This window comes from Corvus brachyrhynchos, unplaced genomic scaffold (genome assembly GCF_000691975.1).
Source record: "Corvus brachyrhynchos isolate BGI_N302 unplaced genomic scaffold, ASM69197v1 scaffold279, whole genome shotgun sequence".
NCBI lineage: Eukaryota > Metazoa > Chordata > Aves > Passeriformes > Corvidae > Corvus > Corvus brachyrhynchos.
In genome coordinates, this window is record NW_008246060.1 from 6933999 (window position 1) to 6961536 (window position 27538).

At 38.5% G+C, this 27538-nt stretch overlaps 1 protein-coding gene across 3 annotated transcripts in view; it reads right to left on the reverse strand.

Annotated features, from left to right (window-relative positions):
• NRG3 (neuregulin 3) overlaps positions 1-27538 on the reverse strand; it is a 207672-nt gene that overhangs the window by 21168 nt on the left and 158966 nt on the right. For all 3 annotated transcript variants that reach the window (XR_001865910.1, XM_017746441.1, XM_017746442.1), the window contains exons 3-4: positions 7977-8079; positions 2865-2991 (exon numbers count right to left, since the gene is read on the reverse strand). Coding sequence is in view for 2 of the 3 variants with exons in the window: in XM_017746441.1 (XP_017601930.1) it covers positions 2865-2991; positions 7977-8079 (230 nt within the window). In the remaining variant the exon portion in view is untranslated. The remainder of the gene's footprint in view (positions 1-2864; positions 2992-7976; positions 8080-27538) is intronic.

Here is a 27538-nt window from a genome sequence, read left to right on the forward strand (position 1 = left end):
AGCAAGAAATTAAGTGTGTTGCTGCCAGAATGCTTGGGAAAAGCAGTGGACTTGGAGGAGATTCAGGAAATCCTAGGAGCTATGTTCAAACAGATATTTATGAATCCTTCTTACAGTACACAGTATTTCCCAACTAATTTGTATCTCTAACAAAATAATGAAATCGCTATGGAGGATAAGTCTTGCTACAGGTGAGCACAATTACCAGTGATGAGCAGCAGGAGTTCAGAGAGAGCACAGCTGTCCTGACAAATTCCAACCTTTTATTTCACTTCTCAGAATCACAACTGAGCAGAAGCAGGGAGTGGAGGAGATGTAATACATTTGAGTGTGGGAGGAAAAATGATTTCACTGAGGTTGGTCAGGCTCTTTATAGCCACAAACCACTTGAAACCCTGTCTGCTATACCCTGGGTTTTGGGAAATAAGTTAAACCTCTTTCTAAAGCAACACATTTGGAAAGATAAGATGGACCCTTTACTAAATATAGCAACCTCTGGGTCAAAAGGTGATGGTTCTTTCAGAATAGTCATCAAGAATAAGGAACTTTATGCAACTCTTCTCAGGTCTCCACAAAAGCATTCCTCTCTGTGGAGGAAGAAAGAGAAGTGTGAAAAGCCTAAAAGCATCACCAGGTCTATTCAAAAGAGACAAGAGAAAAATCCAGAGAATCTTCCAGGGAAAGACAGAAAAGTGACATAAATGGGAAAACTCTCTTGCTTGTAGGAGGAGCTCGTGGAGTGGGAAAAGAAACAACTTCCAGGATTACATAAACCAAAATGCCAGACTGGAGGAGTAGTCTCCAGAAAATAACTGCGCTAATTTATCTCTTTATTAGCTCCTGGAAATGAAGAGAACTAGGATTTCTCCCCAGGCCCCTGTGGTGGCAGCTGCAGATGGGAATGGCAGAGGGATCACATCCAGGCTGCTGCCTGAGCCCCTTTCCACCCGGCAGATATGCCTGAGGACGATCTCTGGTTTCTGAGGGGGGTCACTCAGCCATTCCTACAAAATACCTTTCCAAAGTCCCTTTTCTGCTGCCTCATCATACCCCTGCCCTTCTTTCCACCTCCAATCTGGCAAGTTTTGTAAATATTTCATAAAAAAACCTGCACTAAAATCTTCCTGACAATAGAAACCATTATTACCCTGCACTGTTACACTATATCCTGCACAAGGTCATTCTGTTTTTCTTCCTTACCATCTTCCCAAAGGGAGAATGCATTAATGGCAAGGAGAAAACAGTTGCCTGCACACAGCCACAAGAACAAGAAAGTGGTATGTGGCACTCATAATGTCAGGCTGAAGAGCATTAAAAACTGAAAAGCAAATTTGGATTAAAATAGTAAATATAATGATGGTTTTCTATCTCTGTGTCCAGAATCTACAAAGTGCTACTACTTCAGCCAGTATGACTATGGTTGTGGCAAAATAAAATGACAAAATATTGCGCTGAATTACAGTGAGAAAAAGGCAAAGAACATATTCTTAGTGTTAACCAAGGCTTACTTCACAGGATAGACTAAAAGGATCATGAACTTTACCTTTTGCTGCCCTCATTACAACCCAACAACATTTCCAACAGCTTTTTTTTTTAGGGGCTAGAAATAATATGACTGAATGAACTGAAAGTGAGAGAAAACACTGCACAAGGTTCCCCAAACTGTGATTTTGTCAATTTAGTGGAGCTATCTTCCTTCTTGAAAGAGTATATTTTTCCTGAATTACAAAGCATATCATGAGCATATATAGGAGCGCCACAGTGGTGTTCCTACAAAACAGAACTTTTAGTGAATACAAGCAATGCTCTGACAACCTCTCTGTCTTAGCAGTGAGGCTCTGCTTACTCTAAAGTGGTTAAAAGTGCTTATCTTTATCTCTAAATTAATTTTATGTAAACTAGGAGTTGAGAAATCTTTGGTTAAGTGGGCATGAGTGCTCACTTTTGCTAAACTCCCTCTATTTTGATGGAATCTGGCAAATAAGCTAGTCATCCCTTTAAGGAACATGAAGATACTTTTTTTATTAAAAAAGGAGTTAATAATTTAGAAAGGTTTGATATATCTTTTATATTTTCCTATTATATTGCTACCAGGATCCTTCTTCCAAAGGCTTTGTTCAAAGTAAGACAGCACTGACTGTGTGTGACCAGGGGAAAGAGAATAACATGTACTGGAAAATACCTTGCTAAACAAATACCAGGGCTAAATAAATTGGTTGTCTTCAAATTCCTTATTTCAAACACACTTTACATATTTCATGATTGTGAGACTGTAATGACTTACATATAATTATATTCAGAAAGTGACTAAATATATTTCAAATTTAGTTTGAACGGACTAATTTCTTTCTGTAAACTAAAGTACCTTTAACTAAAGACCCAGAAAAATGAGACCATCTGCATGGTCTTCCCTTGGGCATTTATTTACATGTGTAAATTTAGTTCTAGATTTTGAATTTACTCTGAATTAACTGTGACAAATCTCTATGTTTTTTCATGCAGGTTCATAAATTGTTGGAAGACCTGACATCACTTGAATTCAAGGACCCCCCACTACATATACAGACACGTAGGAGGGCAGGAATTTCTAGAAACTATAACAGCTATTTCCACTGCTGAATGCAGAGCTGGGGGGCTCAGCAAAGTCTGCTACATGAACAAAATGTGCCAGGATCCATTGAAATAACTTTAGCAAAAAAAATTCCCTGCTTTCCATTAAGAAGCCCGACAGAAAACATTTTATGAAAGAGGTGAGAATTGTGGTTCCCATTGCTCAGATGTTAATAGCAGCATGACGATGTGCTGCCATCAGCAGCAGGAACTCAGCCAGGCTATTAAGTGCTGTAGCTGGCAGGATTACTTACATTTTGCAGCTGGACTTGGCTTTGTGCCATACAGTCCGACTTTGCCATCATGCTGGAAGCATTTAGGCTGTAGGTTTTCCTATTCTGCGTTTCCTTCAGCTGTTCGTGAATTTGCTTTGTTTGTTTCCTGCAGAGAGAAATAAAACTCATGTAAGAAAGAGCTCACTTGATCTTCTGCTACAGCCATGATACTTTTATAGCCAGAGCTCCCTTTGTTCAAAACTTCGCCGTATTAGATGAGCCAGCTGAGCTAATTCCCTAATGTCTGATATTCCAGTGCAGCAGTTGTTTCCTGGCAAGGCTTAACAAAGGGGAAAAAAACCCCACCTCCTCTGTTTTAAACTATCTTCTATTCTCAGATTACTATAATAGTATGCTCGTTGTGTCAGTGCAGAATTTTGTAAGATCATCTACTGCACGTTTAACAATAGCTTGCAAGTCAGTCTGAATAATAAAAAAAGCATTTTGCCCTGATTTGGTAAAAAAGATTTTGGCAAACAAAAAAGGCATTAGTCACTGCTGGCTATAAAAACTGATGAATTATCAAAGATTTCTGCTGGCTGATTAGACTTGACCTATAACCCATCTTGTATAGAGCAGCTTCTGCTTATATGCTTAAACCTGGAAAAAACATCAGTATGGCCTCTGAGGCCGTGTTTTTGACTTATTATACTGTAATCCACCATGTCAGAGCTAGGAATACCACTAGATGAATTCCTTGCATTATTCAGGAGATAACTATACTGTTAACAAAGACTTTCTGTTTCTGCCACACTCTACTGAATGGGAGTGACAAACAGTTTTTAAGTTCTGTACATGATAGAGGATATGAGACAGCAAACTTTAAATATTACTTTTATCTTCTGCAAAAAGATAGCTGGGCAAAAACTGTTGTCAAAATACATTTAAGGCCTTTTATCACTTTCTTTTTTTTTTTTTTTGGGATAAGCTACATTGTCTGGGAATATCAGTTTTCAACAATCATGAGCAAAAACTTCACAATGCCATTTTAATTCTTTCCTTCCTTCCCTGCTTCCCTTCTCTCCCTAGAAGATGCATCTCCAGCAGTGAACCTACAATGGCCTTGGAAACCACCCAGCAACCTCAAGGACTCGCCAGTAGCAGCGTTTCATTATGCCACCAGCAGGTTTTGGACAGCTGCTGGTGCCAAGCCAAATTTCAGAAGGAAGTGATTTCAGCCAAGTGTTGATAAGAGATAAAGAAAATACAGCCTTTTTATAGAGAAATTTAAATGTTAGCAAAGAAGCTTCAGCAACATTTTGAAACATTTCTGGATGATTTTATTGTGGAAAGTCTTATGACATCATCAAGCTTGGTAGGATCTTACTTGAGCCAGGCAGTGAATTTGACACTGAACGAAGTATAGAAGTAATTTTAATTTCTTATTCACAGTGGATCTGCAGGAAGGTATAAGAAACCAGAGGAAAATTACTTACTTATGTGTTCAGTGGAGGGGCCTGTGAGAGAGGACAGGTTCCCTCAATATGAAAGTAAGTGGTGAGAAGCACCACGGTTCAGGTATTCAATTTTAATAATATAGTTTTTAATAATTATTGAGTCCCTTAGTTTTGGTTCAGCATGACACAATGTAAACATTGGCCTAAATTCAACAAATTGCTGCTTAGAAGTATTTGTTATGGCTCGTTTCCTGAGAACAGGTCATAAGCCAGAACAAATCTAGAACTCTACAAGTTCCTCTTGGGCTTTCTGCTTGCATCCCATTTTGAAGCAAATGAAAAAGAATGAATTTATATTGTAAGCATGTTACAAATATTAGTGGCATGTTTTGAGTATTGCTAGGAACTCATAATTAGCAAAATTCATGAATAGCGATAGGTGAGGAAATAATTTCTCAGGCACAAAAACTTTTGAAATTTTCCTTAGCCAAAACTTGTAGAATTAATATTGGAATAATCCAAATAGATATATAATCTGAAGGATTATAGTGTCAAATTAAATTAGTCAGTTGAGTCTGAACCATCTCTTTTAAAAATGTTTTTAATATCTACTAATTTTTGAATCCAATGAAATTGAACAATTTAATTTATAAAATGTCTAAATGAGCTCTTTAGCTTCTCATAAAATTCCAGAGGAGATTCATAAAAAAACAACTTTAGAGTTTTTTTATGAACAACTATTTATTTTCTGACCAGCTAAATTACATACACTGAGGAAATTAATAAATCTATTCCTATGTCCTGCTGGAAAACCAGCCTTTTGCATGTTGGTCTCCAAAATGGTTAGGGAACATTCAGGAATTTTCTGAGTGGAGACTCTGTCTAAGAACAATGATAATGAAATATGATCACAGCAGCAGACTTGGGGAATCTCTCCTATACACACAAAATGAGCATTTAATCAGGAAAATAACAAAATTTTTGGATTTGTTTAGAAAAATAAATAGAGGTTTTTTTATGTATATAAACACGTGTAAGTAAACTGGAATATCCAACTTCACTACTGCAATCTTTAAGACTACAATTGAAAATCCTGAAGGTAATTTGCTGAGAAAAACAATCCAATCATTAATTTCCTTTTATGTTCATGCAACCTAACATTAATATTAGGTTTATGCATATTAATTTTGCCAAACTATAGGATGCACAGCTATAAAACTAGGAACTATTAATAATTCAAAGTTACTTGCTGATTAATAAATTTATTTTATAATTTTTGTTTTCAAAACAAATGGCCCTTCCGTGTTCTACTTTAGAGTTATTTGGCAATGAAGTGTTCTTACTTCAGCAAGAAATAAAAGCCACTAGTTACTTGTAAAAGTCTAAGCTGTAAAGGGCAGCCCATTACTGTACTCTTCATCTGTTGCTAACACTTCCAGCACTTTCTTGATTAACCCCAAAAGGAATAATTGGAAGGGCACAGAGTTTAATTATAGTCCTAAACTTTCTCAGATTGAATCTATTTTGAAAAAGGACTTTTAATTCAATGGCACATAGGGAAGTGCCTATTTCTAGCAGCTGGTATTATAGAATTGTCAGACTAAGTAAGTGAGGGTCAGGATCTTCATGGAAACTTTTCTCTTAATGGATGCACTATTCAGAATTTCTGTATCTGTTAGCAATATTCTAAATGTTTTGTACATCAAATGAAACCCCAAGATAACCCCCATGCAGGAGGAATGCTTTGATAATTCTTAGGCATAGTCAGGGTATGCCTGATAAAGAAGCTCCCAAAAATCTGCTGACTAAAAGCTAACATATGGTAAGTGTTGAGGCACTTTAAATTTTTGGGTTTTACACCCTTAAGACACTGGCCAATGTTACATTTACAATTTTACCTGGCCTCCATGTGACCCGGTCTAGACACTTTTATTTACTTTTTGGACAGCACCAGATGGAGCCACAGCCAGGGTGTTGGGGATCGATCAGTCTCCTTCCATTACTCGACTCACACATTGTCTGAGGCCTCCTGACTGAACCAGGGGTGCTCATTTTCTCATAACTCTCCAAACTTCAGTTCCCAGAGTCTGGCACCAGCCCACTTCAGCTCTTCTCAGTAACTCATATTTATAATGAAGACAGAGCCCCAAACCCAACACCCCCACCTGCTCCTGACACTATTGTCCTGTAATTTCCTCTTTCAAGTGTTACTCCCAGTCATTATTTTCAGACTTAGCTCTCCCCACCACCTCATCAAAGCCAGGGTGTTTTGCAGGCTGTTCCAGCCCAGCTCTCACCAAGCAGTGCAAGACCAAGAGGGGCACTGTGAATAACAGAGGGGCATTTTATTCACAGTATGCTCAGTCATTGACTGCATGTTCTTCCTACTGACAATCCCATTCTGCCTTTTCTGAAACTCTCTTCATCAGCAAAACCCTCAAGCTTTCTAGGAAGATTCTTGCTCCCTCTTTCTTCTAAGATCTGCAGATCTAAAATGCATAATGACATCTCTAATGCCGTGCCAAAGTGGCTGTCTCTGCTCACAGTTTTCACTACAACAAAGGAGTTTGCAGAGAGGAACTCTCCTGCCAGTCTGTCCTTCCCAGCTAGCATCACTGTCACTCTGGATGACCAAAGAACAATTAAACAAAATCCCTCAAGAATTAGAATAATTAGGAATACTTAGAAAAAATGTGAACCAATTCAAATCTTCACTCAAATCACACATGACCTACCCCTGAAGTTTGAGGGGAAGAAAAAGGGGAAAAAACACCTGGTGACTTTTTTTCTCTGATGGAAATGTCAGTTTAAATTTTTTTCTAAATAAAACCCAATCCTCACTAGATTTCCTAGACATTAAAACAAATTCTAGAAAGGGGGATTCAGATAAACATCCAAACTTTTAAATAGTGCCAGCCTTCACATTTCTGATGGTCAGCCACCCTGACTAGCTTCATGCAGGTACTTTTTATATTGATTTGTGTTCTCTCATTAACTCCAGCTGGAACAGGAATGAAGGATGGCACCATACAGAACATATTTATAGCTACAGCAGCACTCATGTAACTGCTAGGAGGTTTTTGCAACTCAAATTATACACATAACAATAAATTTTATAAAATAATATTCAGTTGTGAAGATAAAAGAATAGACTAGATAGCATTTCACTTGATAGCAGAGATGATTTCACTACTTGGATAAGTCAAAGTGCTTCTGTGTTACAAATACTAATATGCATCTTTATCAATAGGTTGCTGTATTAGCTACAGGTTACAGATATCTGCAGAGAACTTGTTTCTGCATTTCTAACTTTACTTTTGTTCTCAGCATAGAGAAAGAAAAGGGACATTCAGGGATGTGAAATGAAATGCAAAAAGGAGATGGCATGTTTAAACTGTCATTTTCAGAAGAGCAAAGTAATTATTGCACTGATAGCAAAAGACACGAACTTATTACTGTCAAAAAAAAGAACTGGAAATGACACAATCTATTCTATCCTGATAGCAGAAAATAGAAAGAAGAACACATATTACTCCTGTTTACTTTTTGGGGGGGATTTAATGTAGCCATGGGGAACTGCTGTAGCCTGACCAGAGATAAGAGCAACTTCAAAACGAGGGGAGAAGCTGAAGCACTCTAAGGCTGTAAAAAGGACAGCAGCTAAACCCCAAACACAGCAGAGGCAGGCTCTTACTTTGTTTTGAAGTAGAATGCTGCACAAAGCATGCCCACCACGACGATGCCAAAGACGATGCAGGCAATGGAGAGCACCTGGCGCTGGTAAACCTCCTCGCTCTCTGTGGACAGCAAAAGGCACAGTTAGGACAGCACAGGAAAGGGCACCTGCGAAAGGGGACTGCAGCACCTCGTGTCTCACTAATGAGGGATGGATACGAGACACTTGGAGGTCTGGGCTGGCCAATTCCTCCACAGAATGGATGCTTCTTGGAACCCCTCCTCTAGATAAGGTTCATACAGTTGTGGCCTCCTCAGGGAGTTTTAGGAAATGGCCCCAATACACTCTGAGTGATACGTAATAATGACAATCAGTACAGTTTAATCTTTTCTCTGCCCTACATGCTATTTTTCAACTAACAAAGAGCCTACCATCAATTGGATAAAGAGCCCTACAACCATGGAGTTTTTCTGGTTTAAGGAAAGAACCATCAGAGCTCTCGTAATGTCCCACAAGAGTCAGAGTTCTTCTTTAGCTACCCCAAAAATGTAAGGTTTTCGTGATTTGAGTGGTGATTACAATGCCTTACTCCCATGTCCTGAAGCTGATGCAAAACATGCCAGAGTAAAGAATTAACTCAATGAACTTGCATGGAACCCAATGACTATTTTGCTCCAAAGCACCAGATATTGCTTTAATAGGCATCTATTTTTAACAAACCAAGTTTTCTTTATAAATCTCATAATATTCTAATTAAGTTTAAAACAGGAAGAGAAGGAAAGTAAGAAAAAGAAAAAAAGCTAAGGAAATAAGAGAAAACACTCATTCATGACAGCAGACAGGAGCTGATAAGGAACTGGAGATTCACAAATTCAATTAATCAACAGCTCCTTAAGTGTTATATTTTACATTTATTATTTCAACCACTTTTCTAGTTCAAAGTGCTAACATGCTAAACAGATTGCTATTTTTTAAGATCGGTTTCTCCAAACATACAGCATACAAACCAGTATTTTCATCCACATATTTCAGGTAGTAAGCCAACATGCAGGCTTATCAAAGCACAGTACAAGCAAGCACTGTGCACTGACAAACCTACATTTCCTTCCTAGGCTGGAGCTCTTCAGTGCAGACACCCCCATTGATGTGAAAACACCAGGCACACATGTCAAGTAGGTGGCAGTAGCTCCAAGTTTGTAACTCTCAGGTTCACAACAAAGATTGCATGAAACACCGAGGTAAATCTAGACAAATCATTAAAGACTATGTACAGTATCCTAAGCAGTACTAATTATTAATTTTTCAAGAATGAATACCACAGTGCTGTTACTAAGCATTTGGAATCTTAAATATGAGCATTTGTTTCTTGTAAGCCCCAGTCCTTTTTTTGTAAGCTATTAAAAATAAAATTATGAGTATCAAATCTTGGTTTTTTTATTACTTGTCTACTTGCTCTCTCAAACAACACCACAGTGATACAGAAGCCCCTCCTAAGATACAAAATGTCCTCAGCTTCTGCTGACATTTCCCCATAATTTAAATTTGAAATGCTAAAAGTTGTAATCTAAAATATTATCTTAAAAATAAAAAGAAGCAAATAGGCTTTTCACCTGTCTAAAATGTAAGTGGAAAATTTGTAATTAAAGGGGAAATCCTGTTCACATTGCACTAAAACTCATTCTAGTACACGCCTATTCCTCATTGGGAGGTACAAAATCTGGATCTAGAAAGTAAATCCTCACTGGCAGTGAACGAAATGTTTAGAGTTTAATGTCTTTTGTTTTGTTTTATTTGTTTGTTTGCTATTAAAAGCAATTGTGCCAACACAATTACCCACCTTCCATTTCCACGGTAATGCACAAATTTAACAAATTTTGAATTCTTCTGTTGATGTGAATCACACTGAAAATAATTCTAAAAATCTTCATTTCAGCAATTGTTAACCTGTTCTGCTTGAATACTGATTTCAGCACCTACTGCCACAACTAAACCATCCGTAGTTATGAACTGCAGTTTCACTCAAACATTCCATAAAAATTGCAATACAAAATATGTTAATTAAAATAAACTGATTTAAGTAATATGTGCAAATAGGCTTAATTTTGATTTTTTTCAACAGAAGTCCTCATTAAATACTTTTTTTCCCCTTGCTATTTTTTTTTGAGAAATTATGAGTTTGATGCAGCTGTGCTCCTTTGTCGGTCCTGGATAGTGACCACTGTCTTGTTAAAGATGCTTTAGAATAAGCCTGACCAAGATAAAAGCAATTCAGAGACCAGACAATATTATCTTGCTGAAACAACTATGTGAAGATTTAAGTCTTTTGTGTAGTCAGATTAGTCCCTGTCACCACCTTCAACACATGCTGATCAATACTTTCTTTGCTTTTTGTTTACTTTGTACAGTGTGTGTTTAAAGAAGTACTTATTGATTAACTGTACTCCATTTCTTAGACACCTTTATTCATTTTTTACACCCTTTAAATATTTATGTATTGGATTCCACCATTTTTTTGTCTCCAACATCTTTAAATATAACCACTTCAGCATTTTTCCATTCTCTAATCTTCCACATTGGCTTTATTTAAAAATCACCTTCTTACTAACAGCAAAATAATGTCTTTCTCTGCAAACTTCGAAGGTCTCCTCATGGTTGCCTTGATTTAACCTCACTATTGTGCTAAGCACAGATAGCACAGCTGAGATCCTCTCCAGACAAGGAGCACTGAAAAGGGCCTGAGGGAGGAGATGGCTGTAGCCAAGCATTGCAAAGCACTTGGGCTCTCATGTAACAGAAAGCTGTAGAAATCAAAAGTGTAGAAAAGAGAAGAGCTGCAAATTCCTTCTCCTTCACTCAAGGATTTGCATCAGCTGGTGCACACACGTATTTACATACTGAAGCTAACTTCCCAAGGTAAACTAAAGTGTGACTGAAATGGTAAGTCTCTCTTTATTCACATATATTCATATGTTCCTTGTGATGAACATCACCTCAATTACAGTCTGTTGAAATAAACACTCTTGGGAGAGGATTCCTCATTTAATGAGCAGCCAAGAAAATATTTCTGCTAAAAACCAAAATATAAACTGCCATGGATATTTCTGGATAATCCATTTGAGGATTAAGACTACAGAACATGAATTTCACCAAGCATTCAAATTACAAAAAATACACAACCTCTACTGAGAGAAATGCGACCACAGTGCTGAAAAGTAACATAGTAAACTCTTTAGATGCAGACTGTTTAATAAAAATTATGGAAAAAAGATCTTCTCAGAACACAAAGGCAAGACAAACTCACATGGCACATTGAGCCTGTAAGAAAGGCTGGTTCCCACAGAAAAGTCCCCATTCATTGTGTGCGCTGTTACGTGTGGAGCCCACTGTCAATCATGCTATTGATTGTTTCTTATTTTCTATCCTGTTACAAAATTTTCTGAGCTTATCCCACTCATTTGCTGCTATTATGAAACACAAAATTACTTCTTGCTCTTACCCATTGCTCACACCAGAGTTAAATTTCATGTCCATTATGAAAAAAGATACACGTCATATTCAAGGTACTGGGGATTTGGGTTTTTTAATTCTCTTGCTCTTTAAAATTTGCTCTTACAGGCTGTACCCTGTTTGCTTTATGCATGTGGAAAGACCCGCTGAAGCATACACATACATCTTTAGAGGATTAAAAAGTGTAGGGTAGACACATTTTTCTCATGACTGTTATTTCTAATGGATATGGTAGTTTTTTTACTGTACATAAGCTGAAACTTGCCTCTTCTTTTTGAATTTAATATAAAAGGAAGAATGCTGGTACGAGGTCCTTGAGTATGATTATAACCATATTACTGAGGGAAAAATAGTTAATTAAAACAGATTATGTTGGCTTTGTCAGCACCTAAATCCACAATATCATTGCCAGCCATAATCACTGGATCCTCCAGTTCTATTGTGTGTTTTGAGCTGAAATATCCTTGAAAGGGATTTCAAATATGAAGAACAGCAATGTGCATGTGGCCCATGAAAAACAATAACAAAACAAAAATAGCAACTTTCCCCCTTGTGCTTATTTCAATGGCTTTTGAATAAAATCTCAATATGGTCACAAGCAACACAGAGAATAATTATTGACTATTCAAACCAAGCCAACAGAGAAATTATGATATTTACCATACAAATGCATTACTTAACCTTTGCTCTACACAGAAAAAACTCCCTGAAAATGAATAAACTTGCACATTAATTTTTATGAAGTTTTTACTCCCAGCCCAAAAAGCACAAACCCTAACAGCATCCAGCATCCCCCTACCTTCCCCACTCCCTTCTCCTAGAAGGACCCACTCTGCATCACTGCAAGTAATAACACACTATAAAACAAATATGGGAAACCCTTTATCTTGTCATTGGTATATAGGAAAACCAATAGCTTTCCATGTGCACAGAGCCAGCTTTTCCTCAATACATTACAAGGCAGCATACAGGCGGAGCTTTGGGGTTTTTTGTCCCCATGTGAAAACTGAGCCATGCAGGTGCAGAGAACTGGGCACTGTGACTTTTGCTATGACCTCACTGCTATGCTTTTTGCATTTCTCTTGATTCCCTGCCCATACCTTTCCCGCCACACCTCAATTCCACATGGTATTGGAATATCCTGCAGAGCCAGAACCTCACTTCTGAAGTGAACCTCAATTGTATCATTTGGAACTTAAACCCTCTTTGGTGTCCAGCACCCTCAAAGTCCCATAGACAACAAGGGAGGAGGACTACATGGAAACCTCATACACAGTATCAGGATTTCCAATAAAATATGGATTCCCATAAGTTAAAAGAGAGTAGTTAAAGCATGTTGCTCAATATACTTAGATTTATATGTGAGAAGTACTGAACTATATACAGCATTCTAAATTTAATTCACGAAGAGAATAAAAAAAGCCTGCATGTTCCACAAAATCTGTGATTGCCTTAGCATCAGACGTTCCACTCTCCCAAGAGTCTTCTCTGTTCTTTCACTTGCAAAAACCTACTGTACAGATTCTCTGCCATATGCTGTGGCTTGTGCTAAGGCAGAGCAAAACAGTTGAAATGCTATGAGGCACAGTTCACAAATTTCTTCTTTGACCTTGGGTAAGTCAAGACCCTTGTTCTTTCTGTAACCACAAGGATATTGTCGCTTCCATTGCAGAAATTAACATGACAGAATGTAATATAAACATATTAATCTCTAAAGGAATGAAGTCTTCGCAAATACATGAAATAGATAAACCCACCCCAGACAATTCTGTTCCAACATCTTTAAGAGCATATGGATTACTTCACATAAAATATCATGTTTTATTCTAAGTCTCAGTTACTTTTATAAAACACTGAGTTTTCTTCCTCAGACTTTTGTCTGTCTGGGTAGAATTTCCCTTTTAAAAGGGATTCAAGAACACTTAGGTCCCCAAATCAGAAGCGGAAGTTTTTATCTGCAATCGTTTGCAGAAAGGACGGAGTCAAGGTCAATTGCACAGATTCCCATCTCAAACTGGAAACAGAGCAAGCTGACTTCTGCTGGCAAAAGTTCATAAAACATTTCACGGTTTGGACAGTGATTCTCTCTTGGGAAGAACTGTTCGATAATTCTGATTGTAACAAAGATGAACGAAATAATTTTCTTCTCCTAGTGGAACGTCCACAGCACAAGGATCTTAATGAAAGCAAAGTGAAATAGATGCAGCCCATTATATATTACAACTGCATGAGATTTACATGGCATTTAACACTAGTGAGATCATTTTCTGTATACACAGAGGACAGAAAAGGAAAGGAAGAGCGCTCAACTTGTCTGACTGACCTATTTTGAGTACTTGACTCTACAAGTTAATGCTGCATTGGCACTGGTTTTGAATGAGATTAAAAATGAAGGAATGAATTAAGTGTAATGTTATACACTCATCGTGAAAAGGGATGCAAAGGTATGTGCTGTAACTCTGAGGCTGAGCTCTCAATTTTAGGTTGGTGAGTGAAATGTGAAATCTCAATCAAAAAGTAATGAAAGAACATCGTCAAATAAAATGAGCCAAATACTGAAGAGTTCTTGGGGAAAAAAAAAACCAAAACAGGCTAACTTTATACAGGGATGTCTTTTGTTATCGATGGTTACAGCAGGAGTGAAGGTGCTAATATTGTTAATAAGTGCTACTTGTTTTAAAGTGAAAATTTGATAAGCACTTTTAAACAGCAAGATCTTAATTCTGAAGGTGAATTAATTTTAACTTGGGTCTCCTAAGAAACTATCTTTTCTGTTTATCTGCAGGGAACTTGGGATTTGTGCCAGCTGCAACCAGAACTCAAATCTGACAAACTCCCAAAGCCATATCTAACTACCTTCACTGCAACATATTCATTAAACATTAGGCTTGAAATAGCCCCATAGGAAGCTAAGGGATGAGAGGTAACTTCATTATAAGAAAAATTTTTGTTACAAGTCCTTTTGTATTGACAATTTATGAGCAACACAAGCCAATACTATTTCAAACTTTATCAATTTTCATTTTATTTCTAGGACCGATAAGGTCAGTCACCAACCAAATTCACTACCTAAATCTCAGCAGTTCCCTATGTGCGTGCACTAATTTTACTTGCTGAATTATTCAGTTTTAGAATTTATTATAGCAATTCTAAGTTTCTCCAAGACCTTCTACTGTTGCAAGAATATATCCAGTAAGCCAACCTGTACTATGTTCCTATTATATACTAATAAGAATTGAAATTACATATGAACCTCTCTTTTTATCTTGTTAATTTTTGATACAACCTGAATATACATGTTTTAACTTGAGTTTTCTAAGTATAAGAGAAAGATAAATATGCAGGCAATTCTCCCTCCTTCCCCAAACTTAATTTTCAGTGTAGATATAAGGGAAAAAATTTAGCTGGGTAATAGAGGCTGACAGCTAAAAAATCTATGGTGGTATTTTAGACAATGAGAACACTGAAAAAACTTATGATAAAAAGAGTAAAGCTGTTGCAGACTGTGATCCTGTGCAGCAATCTTCCTGCCTGATGGCTGCCTGCACTTTTGCTGATGTGTGAAAGGGATAAGCAGCTAAGAAACAGCCCCCTAAGGAGGAAGAGTCCCACAGGAGGAGAAACTTGACAGCTGGCGGAGAGAAAAAGAACCCACTAAAAGATCTGAAACATTTCATTTCTATTTTACATTATGCCACTGTTGAGGACATTTCTACTAAACTGTATCAGGGCACTGAAGAAACAGTATCGTAGTAATAGGATGTGAAATCATGGTCCAAACATCTAGACCTAAACAAGATGAACTCGTGCCCTAATCACACCTGAAAGCTTGTGGATTTGAGACATAAAGTTAGAGATTTGTGGGAGATCCTCCTGGGCAATAAGTACTGTACATGGCTGTGTATGCTGTGGTACTCGTGCAGCTGAGTTGCAATAGAGGAAAGAAATGAGCAGCTCTTGGCAGAAAGAGCAGAGAAGCAGCAAGCATTTTCAAAGAAACTCTTTGCCTTCCCCACAAACTACCACATCATGTCTAAAATGGAGGGGATGGCACCCCACAGAGCACCTATGGTTTTTTTTGTCATCTCCTATTGTTCAGTACAGAAGGGCACTGACCAAAAAAGACACTCTTGTCATGAAGTCAAATATATCCAGCTCAATTTTAACTCCATCAGCATTTAGCCCCATAAGGAGCATAGCAGTTACTGATTTCTGAACACAGAAAGCTCTGCCCTTGCTACCAAAAATGAAAGTTAAATAGAAATTGAGGACAGCAAGAGGAATTAGACAGGAGTGAATAGGAACAGCCAAACCTTTAGAGCACAACGAGGCAGGATAATTTGCCCCCTTATTCTTCCACTGGGAAGAAACTTCAGAGCCCAAAATCCCCTCTCTGTATGCTTTTGCTTTGTGTGTGTTCACACTGCACTAGAGAGAACTCCCTGGTCAATACTGTGTGAGAGCTTCTCCTGGGACAGTGAATGGCTTGAGGGGAGCAGGGAGAATCCACCACGAATGGGACAGTGCCAGCAGCAGTCACTTATGCAGCTACCAGAAAATGAACTGCAATGGAGTAATACCAAAGAAACCAACTGCAAAAGCACACTGAAAGAAAATTCCAGTGGAACAGCAGGAGGGTTTTTAAGCCTTTTCAGTGCTCTGCATGTTTAGGTGGTGCAAAGCCTCTCTATAGCATCCTTGGCTGCTAGCACCTCAGTACTGAACCAATAGCTAAAACTAATAGCTACTGGTTTTGGCTGGGACAGAGTTAATTTTCTTCCTAGTAGCTGGTTCAGTGCTGTATTTTGGATTCAGTATGAGAATTATGTCGATAACACCCTGGTGTTGCAGTTGCTGCTAAGTAGTGCACAACACTACTGAACTTACAGTTAAACCCCCTTGTGTGTTAGGTACTGACACCCCTGAGCTAATATCTGAAACTTCACCTACCTGATCCACTATCAAGTCTTACTCTTTATGTCAATTTTGTTTACTGAAAATCACAGCCCCAAGCATCTCCAACTTCTACTACACATCCAAGGAATGCAAAAAGCTTCAAAGCATAAATCACAAAAGCTTAAAGATTGAAAAATATTACAACCGTATGGTGATATTTCTTTAACTAAATAACATTTTTTCAAAAAGGATTTAGTTTTGGTGAGGTTTTTTCCCCCAGTGCTTATGCTTCTACATATATTCTTGCAGGGTATCAACTATTTGCCAGGTCCTAGAGACTTTTCATACCATAGATTTCCCAGAGAAAGTATTATTCATGGAATTGGTACGGCAGGAAGGGACCACTGGTGGGGTCACCTGGTCCAACCTCCCTGCTGAAGCAGAATCATCATGGCACAGGATTGCCTCCAGCTGGTCCTTGTGCTCACTCTCTGACAGAACATGTGAGCTCCACAATTCTGTATGAGAGCCTGAAGTGTGTGTGTGTGTGTGGGAAATGGTGTAGTATCCTGCTCCAGAATGATGACTCACTCCTTTTTCCTATCTTAATTTTGGGCTGCTTTTTGGCACTTCTCTACACCTTCTCTGATTCTGTTACCTTCCCTTCTTATCCTTATTTTTTATTCTAAATCTTATAACCACACACAGTTCTGCACTTTTAAAATGTCTTTGCTAACATATTTTTCTCTCCCACCATCAGTATGAAAAAATCTTCCAAAGTGAAACTTCCATTCTGCCTTTATTCTTCTTGAACTATGACCTTCCATTTCTGCAAATTCCACACTGAGCTGAGCCCTCCTGAGGCCCTTGTTCAGCCATACCTTTGTGCTAGTAGCTGGAGGAACCAGAGGGAAAGCTCTTTAGATACAAACTTCCTGCATGAGTTACTGTAGTTTATCGAGGTTCCTTAGGATGTCTATATATATAGGGATAAATCCAAAGACCATTAAGTGCAATAGGCCTTGGATAAGTGACATAATCGTTTTATAGGTAACTCCATAAAGGTAGCTTCTGAGAAGTTTATTACACAAAAATATTATGGCTTTATAAAGCAATAACATTCTTTAACTCTGCTTTAGTAATTCCTTAGCTGATGAGGGTTGTTATTCCTAAGATCCCAAGCATCACTAAAATGTAATATAATAACATTTTAATTTCCCAGCTGATGTTTTATTTGATCTCAGCGCTTGCACTGCTCCTATCAACAAAGTCCTGTCACTGGAATTTCTCCCTCTATCTTGCTCAATTGCTGGTATTGAACATTCCACTCAAATCTCAAGCTAACGTCAGAGCTGCCAAAGTGTATTTGACAGTTATTGTTGATGGCTACATTGTCAGGAGCTCGCAGCAAGTCAAGCAATATCATAACTAAGCACCATTTCTTTTGACTGCTGCTGTTTTAACGAGAGTGCATTTATAGATTTTTTTTTTTACAAATATGTGGTGAGAGCAGTGACAGGAAAACCACAGAAAATGATCGTTAATAACTTGAAACATATTTTGCTTTTCATACACTTAAACAGAAATATGGTGTTCTGCCTGGGAGGGATCTGGAGGGTGAGGGCTCAGAGGGTAAGGACGAGGGCTTAGTCAGATGCAGAAAGATGTGACAAGGGACACTGTGTTCCTACTGAAGTACTAGAGACAAGACTCTGCAGGCATAGGACTATGTATTTATGCACTGCCTGCTTTTTGTTCCAAGCCTCACCTTGCCACAAGCCAGCATTCAGGGATGGATGTGACAAAAGGAGAGAGACTGACAGAAGGAGCCAGGGAAGTGTCCTTCGCACAGAGCATTGTGTCAGTCTGTGCTCCCCTTGAAGCCACCCCCATCAAAGCTCCCAGCTATGTGGAGGATTGAAGGACTGTATACTTGAGTGCACATTTCTTGTTCTGCTGATTTTCTCTGCCTACTCCATGAGCCAGTGGAACCTGGAGACAGAGATCTGGTTTGGTGCTCTGTCCCCAGGCGCAGTGGCATCCCCCTCACCTTGTCGCAAAAAGTCCCCTTCACTCAGGTCCCCAGCACAGAAAGTGCATCTTCGCTCACCATAATGACTACAACACTCAAGTTTAGGCTGGATAAATGATCAGAGAGAAGACCAGACTGTGCTGACACAGAGAGAAAACTAAATATGGTGACTGTAAGCAGCTACACTCTTCTTTAATCCCCCAGTCTCCTTGGCAGCATGAGGGATTACATCCAGTTGTTCATACCGAGCAGTGGCAGGTGCTTAGAGTCTCCTATTGCGAGTAACAGTGTTAAGGCACAGTGAAGTCCTCAGCCCACAGAACGTCTAGCAGTGCACTCCCAGCACTCACCCACGTGGAAGGATCTGCTTCATGAGCTTGGCAGTGGCTGCAGGTTGGCAGCACCTGCCAAAACCAAGCTGCTCAAATGCCAGCTTGTCTGGTTATGTGACTGCTGGGACTGCTGTGTGCAAGCCTCCCCACAGCCCTGTGCTTCAGAAGGACTGAAGGAGGGGATCTCAATCTTTAGCAACTGACATATTGCATGACATCAGTAATACATCCTAATTGTGTCCCTAGTTACCAGAAAGTTCTTACAGTGCTTGAGAACACAAGAATTACTTATTCTTGTACTCCTCTTCCTGGCTTCCCCACTGATAATACAAAACTCAATATATAGCCCAGTCTCTCTGTATTAATATATTTAGGTGGATTTTAAACACATGCAAATTGCAGCTCAAAGGGATGCAGACACTTGTTTAAAGGCAAGCAGGTGTATGTACAAGCTATGTAAACTTTGTACTATCCTTCAGGAGAAGATAAACTGTGCCCACTCTCTCCTTTATTGAAAATAGATAAATACATTTTTTACTCATAGAATTTTAAATTTCAAAATCCCTTACATGGGCTGATTTTTTTTTTCAAGAGTGAAGCACAGTAATTGTCAGAAAAAAACCATAAACTTGCCACTTCAAAAGGAGGCACAGTTATGTGAAACCATACAGCGTAACATAATTTCTTATAGAGTAAAAAGAAATTAAACTCAGCCATAGGAGAAGTATTTTCAGAATGACACACATAATGACTTTAAAGCTAAAAGTTACTTAAAAAATAAAATAAATACCAAATTATCTCTGACCCCAAGGAGGTTATTGAGAAGATGGAGCCAGGAGTGCAGGGCCGGAGGACAAAACAAACAGTAATTGAAACAAAAGTTTCCCCCTGGGTGTGGGGAAGAACCTCTTTTCATGAGGACAGCTGGGTGGTGGGCCAGGCTGCCCAGTGAGCCCATGCAGTGTCCATTTGTGGAATCACAGAATCACAGAACCATACAACAGCCTGAGTTGGAAAGGACCCACAAAGACCATCGAGCCCAATCCCTGGCCCTGCAGAGAACAGCCCTAAGAATCACAGCATGTGTCTGAGAGCATTGTCCAAACACTTCTTGAGCTCAGCCAGCTTGGAACTGTGACCACCGCCCTGGGGACCCTGTCCCAGTGCCTGACTGTTGGAACCCTGAGTTCTGAGAATTTCAGCCTTTCAGTGCTGACAGACAGTGATCCTCAGAAGCACACTGCATTTGACCTGAAGCCTTGGGAAAATTAATACCTGACCACCCTTTGGGTGAAGAAAATTTTCCCAATATCCAACATAAACCACCCCTGGCACAGCTCCAGGCCATTCCCTCAGCTCCTGTCACTGTCACCACAGAGCAGAGATCAGTGTCTGCCCCTCCTCTTCCCCTCACGAGGAAGTTGTACTGCAATGAGGTCTCCCCCTCAGTCTCCTCTTCTCCAGGCTGAACAAATCAAGGGACCTCAGCCTCTCCTCACATGGCTTCCCCTCAAGGTCCTTCACCATCCTCATGGCCTCCTTTGGACACTCTCTAATAGCTTTATGTCTCTTTTATACTGTGGTGCCCAAATCTGCACACTACAGCAGCACAGCAGAGCAGGACAATCACTGGAGATTTTGGTACTCAATCAGTTGACTGTGGAGCTCCTGAATTATTTTCTGACTGCATGAAAGGGACCAGCTTTACACAGTCACTCTATGGCAAGCTGAAGGACAGATTACACCAATGTCAAATGTTTTCAACAGAAGCCTGACTGGTGGCTCCAGTAATAAACATTTCTACATAGACTGCCTGGGTGACTTCTGGCTTCACAAGCCAGAAGCTGTCATACACAATAGTGAGTCTGACAGCACAGGGCAGCTTCTGATGTGCTTTGTAACATTTCTGGTCATTATTTTTATCTAAAAACTGGAAATGGATATACCGTGCCAGAAGCAAGCACTACCTCTGGTTCATCACAACATTTTAGCACAAAGCTCACTTTGCCAAGCAGTAATGGCCAAATGTTTTCTGACTCATGCTTTACACAACAGCCCTCTCTGTATCCCTCAGGCTTACTCTTTTAAAAATATTCACGTTTCTTTCTGTGGCAGTCATAATGGACAGCTCATAGCTATAGGTCCTGCGCCTTGAACAAACATTGCTGAAACACCACAGCTCTGAGTACAGCTTAATGAAAAGAATAAGCAGACTTGAAGAGGCTGAAGAGAACAACTCCAACAAAAGCAGCAGAATAGCAATAACTTGGCCTACTTGGGCTTGCCTGTGACCCAGTTTTCTTTCCTGCCTGGGCGAGACATGTTTTGAAGAGCTTGGGTAGCGCTGAGAGACCAAGGTCGGGCTGACAGGGAGGAAGGAGGCAACAGCTGCTGCACTGCTGTGGCATGAAAGCAAAAAGCAAAAGAACACTGAAGAATAGACTGCAGAAGACCATGCTGCTTCCAATCCCAAGGCCGTGGACACAGTGTGAGAGTTCATGGAGATGCCTTTATGGTTGAAACTGAAATTCCACACAAAAAGGCTTCCCTGCTGGCCAACCTGCTGCCTCTGGCTCTAAGTCATTGTTCTCTCCCCTACATCTGAAGTCACTAGTTTTAAAATGAGTTACCCTCATATTTCCCAGCAGCTTTAGATAGTTATGTCATCAATTCAGGAAAAATCCAGTTTGCAAAATTATCAAGAAGGCATTTAGGGAAGATCTCTGCACATCCTCACTGTCTTTGAATTTTTCCTTTGCTGTTGGGCGTTGCAAAAGCCAAGGAAAACATATTGAAATTCCACGTTGCTCTTCAGAAATCCTCTTTTGACAGCTCCTATCTGCCTCTCTGAGCAGAAGTAGAGAGGAGATTCCTTCAGATGACCCCTTTCTACTCATCATCTTAGGGTATACATCTTATACCCACTCTAAGAGACAATCAGAAAACAACATGATTCTTCAGGTTGCCAACATAGTGCTACCATCAATTTCATTTTTAACAATATTGTCAGAGAATGCAGAGGTGATATGCAAAAGTGGTAGCTATGAACTAAGATAAATGAACTTAATAAAATGTTCCTAAGAAGTTAAGGATTTACAGATTCCTCAGTTGCTAACCATAAATGAGACATCCAATCTCAGAGATCTTTTCCTCTAAACCAGTTTTGTTTATATATGTGACATATATCAGAAATGTGTATAAATATGTGTTTCTACTATGTTAATAGCTGGGAACCCTATTCAAGAACCTTCCAGACTGACATTCCTCAACCCCCAGTTCTTCTCACTTGTGGGTTCTATTAGATCTTACTGGGTATTTCTGCCTTGTTTAAACTCATTTTTGCATTGGGAACATTTAAGAAGTATTTTTTAATGGATTTTTTTATGGGAAATACACCTGAGAGGAGTCTTGCACAGAGTAAATCAAGAATTGCTAGAAATAGTGGGACTCATTCTGGTCTAGTTTGCAATATGCAAGAAACTAAATAGTCAGAGTAGAAACACAAGTACTGTCATTCTGTGAGGTGTCTTCTTTTGTCTCAAATGGCTCTCGTTGAAGCTGAAATCCATTTCCAGGTATTCTTGGCTGGCACAAGGAACATCAAATGTTCCAACAATGCAGAATTAGATCTTAGAAAATACAGACAAGAGAATCAACTCCCACCTATGTGTTGCAATCACACAAAGCCTTCCTTGATCGTGCCTATTGGGAAACAACAGATTTCAGCTCACTAAGAGTATTTTCACAAATGCAACTGCAATAATTGCCCAAAGCAGATGTTTTCTCAGGCAGAGGCTTGTGAATCCTCTGACCAGACATTTTGCAAGGATTCAGAAATGCTGACCAGGATGCTCTCTGAATACATGGTGTATTTATGCTCACCTGTTTCCTGCTCCTGTTTTATTGTTATCTGTCTACTGTTATCTGTAATTATGTACTGAGTCATTCCTCCCCTAGACTTTTTATTTGTTTTTAACCTTTTGACAAAAATAGCATTATACTCCAGGTATTCTGAAATCAGCCTAAATTTCCATAACTTTATGAGGCAAATGACATCCTGCAATGATTTCTGACCTCTATTACTTGAATTTACAGAGAGAACCATGACTGACATCTCCATCAGACGCTGTGAATGTCTCCAAATTCATCAAGTCATTGAGGCCATTTATGGGATGTTGAACTTCAGTAAGTGACTGTGTTAAAGTGTGTATTTTTGATTCAGAGGATTCAAAAGCATAAGCCAGTCAATAGGAAATAATTTAGAGGTAACTCTTGCAGTACATTTGTAGCTTACTATCAGGCTTATCATTTTGTTTTTTATAAAGACCAGTATGAATGCAAAAAAAAATTATATCCAAGACCAATTTATGGTAACCAAGGCCAAATCATTGAAAAAAACTTCCAACTATTTTTAGTAGGATAATTATATGAAACTGTTCTCTTTCCTCCAAAAGTTCTGTGAACAGGATAGAGGGGAGCTATTGGCCAATTCTTCTCACTGAAATATTTCTCACAGAAAAAAAGTCCTTTAAATAGTTGAGAAAGATACAGGGATTTTTCAGAAGAGTCCTTAAGTTTTATTCTTTGGATAAAAGCTAAACAAACTGCAGTGAAGGCTGTCATCATTTCCCTACCAGGCAGAGAAGAACCGCAACCCAGAAGCAGAAAAGGAACTTTGGAGATGCTTCTGAAAGAACCTCTGAAAAATTCATTTCCAAAACTTTGCAGCTAACATCCAATGTCACAGAGATACGTGAAACACTCTCCAGATGTAAGATCAAAATTTACCCTGGACCAAACCTTACCCTTTTATGCTTTCTAACTTGGTTTTGGGCTCACTATCAGGTAACTCTTCTGGAGTGTCTGGGAAAGGAAATAGAACAGTGAAATCATCCTCCCAAATCAGGTAAAAATCAGGGTGTTTTGAAAGTCTGTGTAATATCTGCTGAATCCTATTGCTACCTCAATTATCTTGTTTAAGTTCTTGTGGTCTGTGTGTTGCAATTACTTACTCATACTAGGATTTTCCCCAAAGCTTCCCCAATGGTTAAAGAAAATTCAGATCTTGTTAATTAATCTTTAATATGAAATGAGTTGAAATTGACAGAACAAGTTTGTGGCTGGCTAGGTACAAGTGATACAAAGCCCTCTCTCATGAATAATGGAGCAGAAACATCTGAGATAAAGAAAGCCTCAAAGTTTAAATATCTGTCTAGAGGCATTTGGATTTGCTGCCTTTTTTTTTTTTTTTTTTAATTGCACCTTCAGAGCCTAAAAATAAACATTTTTAGATACCAGTTAAGAGACACATGTAAGAGAGACACATGTAAGTATTCCTCTATTTTAAGGAACTAGCTAGAGAGGGGGATGAAGCAGTTAAAGATAGGAAGAAAGGATTTGAAGAAATGAAGAAAACTTGATTTCTCAGAGCTTCCCACATACATACTGGCCACTTCTTACAAGCTGAAATGCAACAGACTGCTTGCATGTTTGCAACTTCAGTAAACTTCAGTGTAGCTACCGAAGAAGAGATGATGAATAACATGCACATGACATGGACAAACATTACCTTGTCTGTAAGACTGACTGAAGCTACACAATATGGGCTAAACTCCAGGATTTTTGCAGTAGGCATTATTAGGTTTTTATACACACACAGACGTGCCACTCTCAAACACTTTCTCAAGTGCTCCCGCTCCTCTGAGCTAAATCTCCCCAATATTATTCCATGACTAAATAACTGGAGCAAGTTTAGGTGATGAAGCAAGTAGCCAGGAAGAAAGCTCATCCCTAGTACAATCAAAACAAGCAGTACATTTCCTGAGAAGTCAGTGGTCCAAAAAGCCAGGTTTAGCAGAAACAAAATAAAGAATGATGCCAGGCATCTGTCTTAAAAAAAAACCAAAAACCCACAACCAAAAAGCAGCTCTTTCTTTTTCTAAATGAACTTCCAAGCATGGACTAAGCAGCTCATGTACACACATATTCCAGGCATGCACTGGTCCAACGTGACACCCTCCTGTATCTTACTCTGCTTCTCTCACATTGCTCTTGTTACTCTCTTAAATTATAAATACCCTTGAAGGCAAAGCATCAATGAAGGCAAGTTTTGTATGTATCCAGGAGGATATAATCTGAGTTTTTAATGCCTTCTATGTTGCCTTATACCAATCTGTCCTATATACCTAGCTTATAAATCAAAAGACACTGTGCTTTTTTATGGACTACTGCTCTCCACATGGCAATGCAGGTCTCTGGAATAATGCAATGATTTATTTTGAAGTACTGTATGAACTTATATCAACCTTTCCAAATGAGATCTTCACTAGAGTTAAAATTACCAAATGTCTAACCAGATTTCTAATAACCTTATCTACTTTTTATTTGTACAGAAAAAGAGCATGCTTATATCTTATAACAACTAATTATAATTATTTAATGATAAAGATCTTTTACAAGAATCCTACCTATTAGACCACAAAGATGCTGCTCTTAAGGAAGCATTAGAAACCCCTCATAGTTTTGAAACCATGTATATTTATCTTTCATTCAAACCTCTGGTTTCTGTGTATTAACCTATTATCTTTTAAAAAAGGAATTAATAAACAACTGCAATAACTTCTAATATAGGGGTTAATTGTGAAGCTTCTAGAAAACATTATCTATTTAGCTTTGCATTCAAGATTCAATTAAATGTTTTTGCTTGATTTGCAACAAAGCTGGATCATTTTGATATAAAAGTCATCTCAGGACAAAAGGAGCTTTTAAGACCTACGAAGGTCAACATAGCCCGGAAACTTTTTTTGAGGTTAGAATTCACTTTATTTACTATCACTGAGAGCTTTTATTTATTATATAGATTTATTCAGTAGCAAAACATTGTCCCCAGCCAGTTCATAGTATGATTACAGTGAAAAATTCTCACTGACTGAAGAACTCTGTAATCTCATAAGATCTCTTCAAAGACAAGAAACAATACCATCAGCTCCTCCCTAACAGGTACAAACTACTCTTTTCATACCCTAAAACCAGAGATTCAGCAATGTAATCAAATGCAAAAAAAATTTTTTTGGTAAGACAGCATGAAATACAATTTCAGTAATGAAATGAGGAAAAAGCCTTTTTATGTTAATCAAATAGCCAAATGTCAGCAATAGCTCTGCTATTTAGCAGCTCATAGAAGCTGCAATGAAGAAAGAGGGGAAAAAATGTTTAAATAAAACCAATCCCAACAAATTTTTCCTTCTGAGCCAAATTGTACCCTGTTAAACCTCCTCTACTGAAACATTTCAAGTCTATGGGAAACTATAAATACCACCATTAAACGAATTTTTATATATATATGTATGTAAAATAATGCCTAAGCACTGCTCTCTGGACCACTGAATACTCTTATATGCTCCAAAAAAATTCCTCTCCAGAGAAAAACACAACACTGAAAGAAACATTTCAGAATTTTATAGCCATGTGACATAAAAGATACTATGAAGAAAATTATTTTTTAGCCTAAATTGTAGCAAGTCTTACCAGGCAATAAAATACAGAGCTGTCTACGTGAAGTGCCAGGGGAGGAGACAACCACTAGTCTACTGACATTTGGCTTTTTGTTGCTATTTCTGTGATGCTAATGCATCGATTACAACTTTATTCACTAATGAGCAGCAATTATCACTAATGAGAAAGTGAAATTATTTGGGAGATGCAGATAATCAATTTAGCAGGTTTACCTGCAATGCATGGTAAATCACTTGGATTGTATGGAACAGCTTTTCTCTCTGTTAATTGAAAAAAAAGTGAGCTCCCAATCCCAACCGCTATATTAACTGAAGAGAGGGTAAAAACTGAGTTCATACATTTCACTGAAAATTGCTCTTTACATATATTTAGAGATACTTACTATCTCATACCCTAATTATTTTTAACTTAACAGTTACTGCACTCCGGTAAGATATGCATCTCCTTCCTGTTTCTTTGGTTTTTTTTTTAATGCAAATCCCTTTTCCAAATTGTGGTAAGATATGCATCTCCTTCCTGTTTCTTTGTTTTTTTTTTTTAATGCAAATCCCTTTTCCAAATTGGATATTAATTTGTATGACCTTTTCAATATTTTTTGAAGAGCAGGTTGATTAACTCAGATTGTCTCAAAATATTTGGCTAAAGAAAGAAGTGAATTAACTTCAGTTGTATCAACGGAAGTAAAATTCAGTCTGTCTCAAAGTCTGCCCCTGCAACAGATTTTTGTATCTGCCAAGTCCAAGATGTGGCTTAATCCCCATGCAGGTGAATATTTTAATGGCACATGGTTAATTCCTCTATAGAGCATCCCAGGGATAAATGCCACTAGACCAGTGATTCCCATCATCTTGCAGCTACTCAACCTGAATACAGTTAGGAGGAACTCAGCTGATGAGCAGACAAAATTCAGCTCATGATTTTTAGCCTATAAAGTGCTGCTTTATACTGAGGATTTCAGTTAAATAGTACTTATGACATTATCCAGTTAGCTTCATTTAAGACATCATTCAGGTAGCATGAGCAGTGGCATCTGATCAGCCCAGTTCTGATATTTTAACCACAAATCACTGGTTTTTTTTCTAACAACTGGGCATAAGAGAATGCAACAGAGGAAGCAAGGATTTGAGATTATAAATAGAAAACACACAAAAAGGTCATTATGTTCCATGAAATGTTTACTCAACTGCTGCTAATGGTAGGAGTAACCTGGCCATAGTGAGGGTCCAGATCACAGCCAGGGTTAACTGTTCACTGTTAACTCCACTGAATGGCAGATTTTAGTACCTCTGATGTAGGGA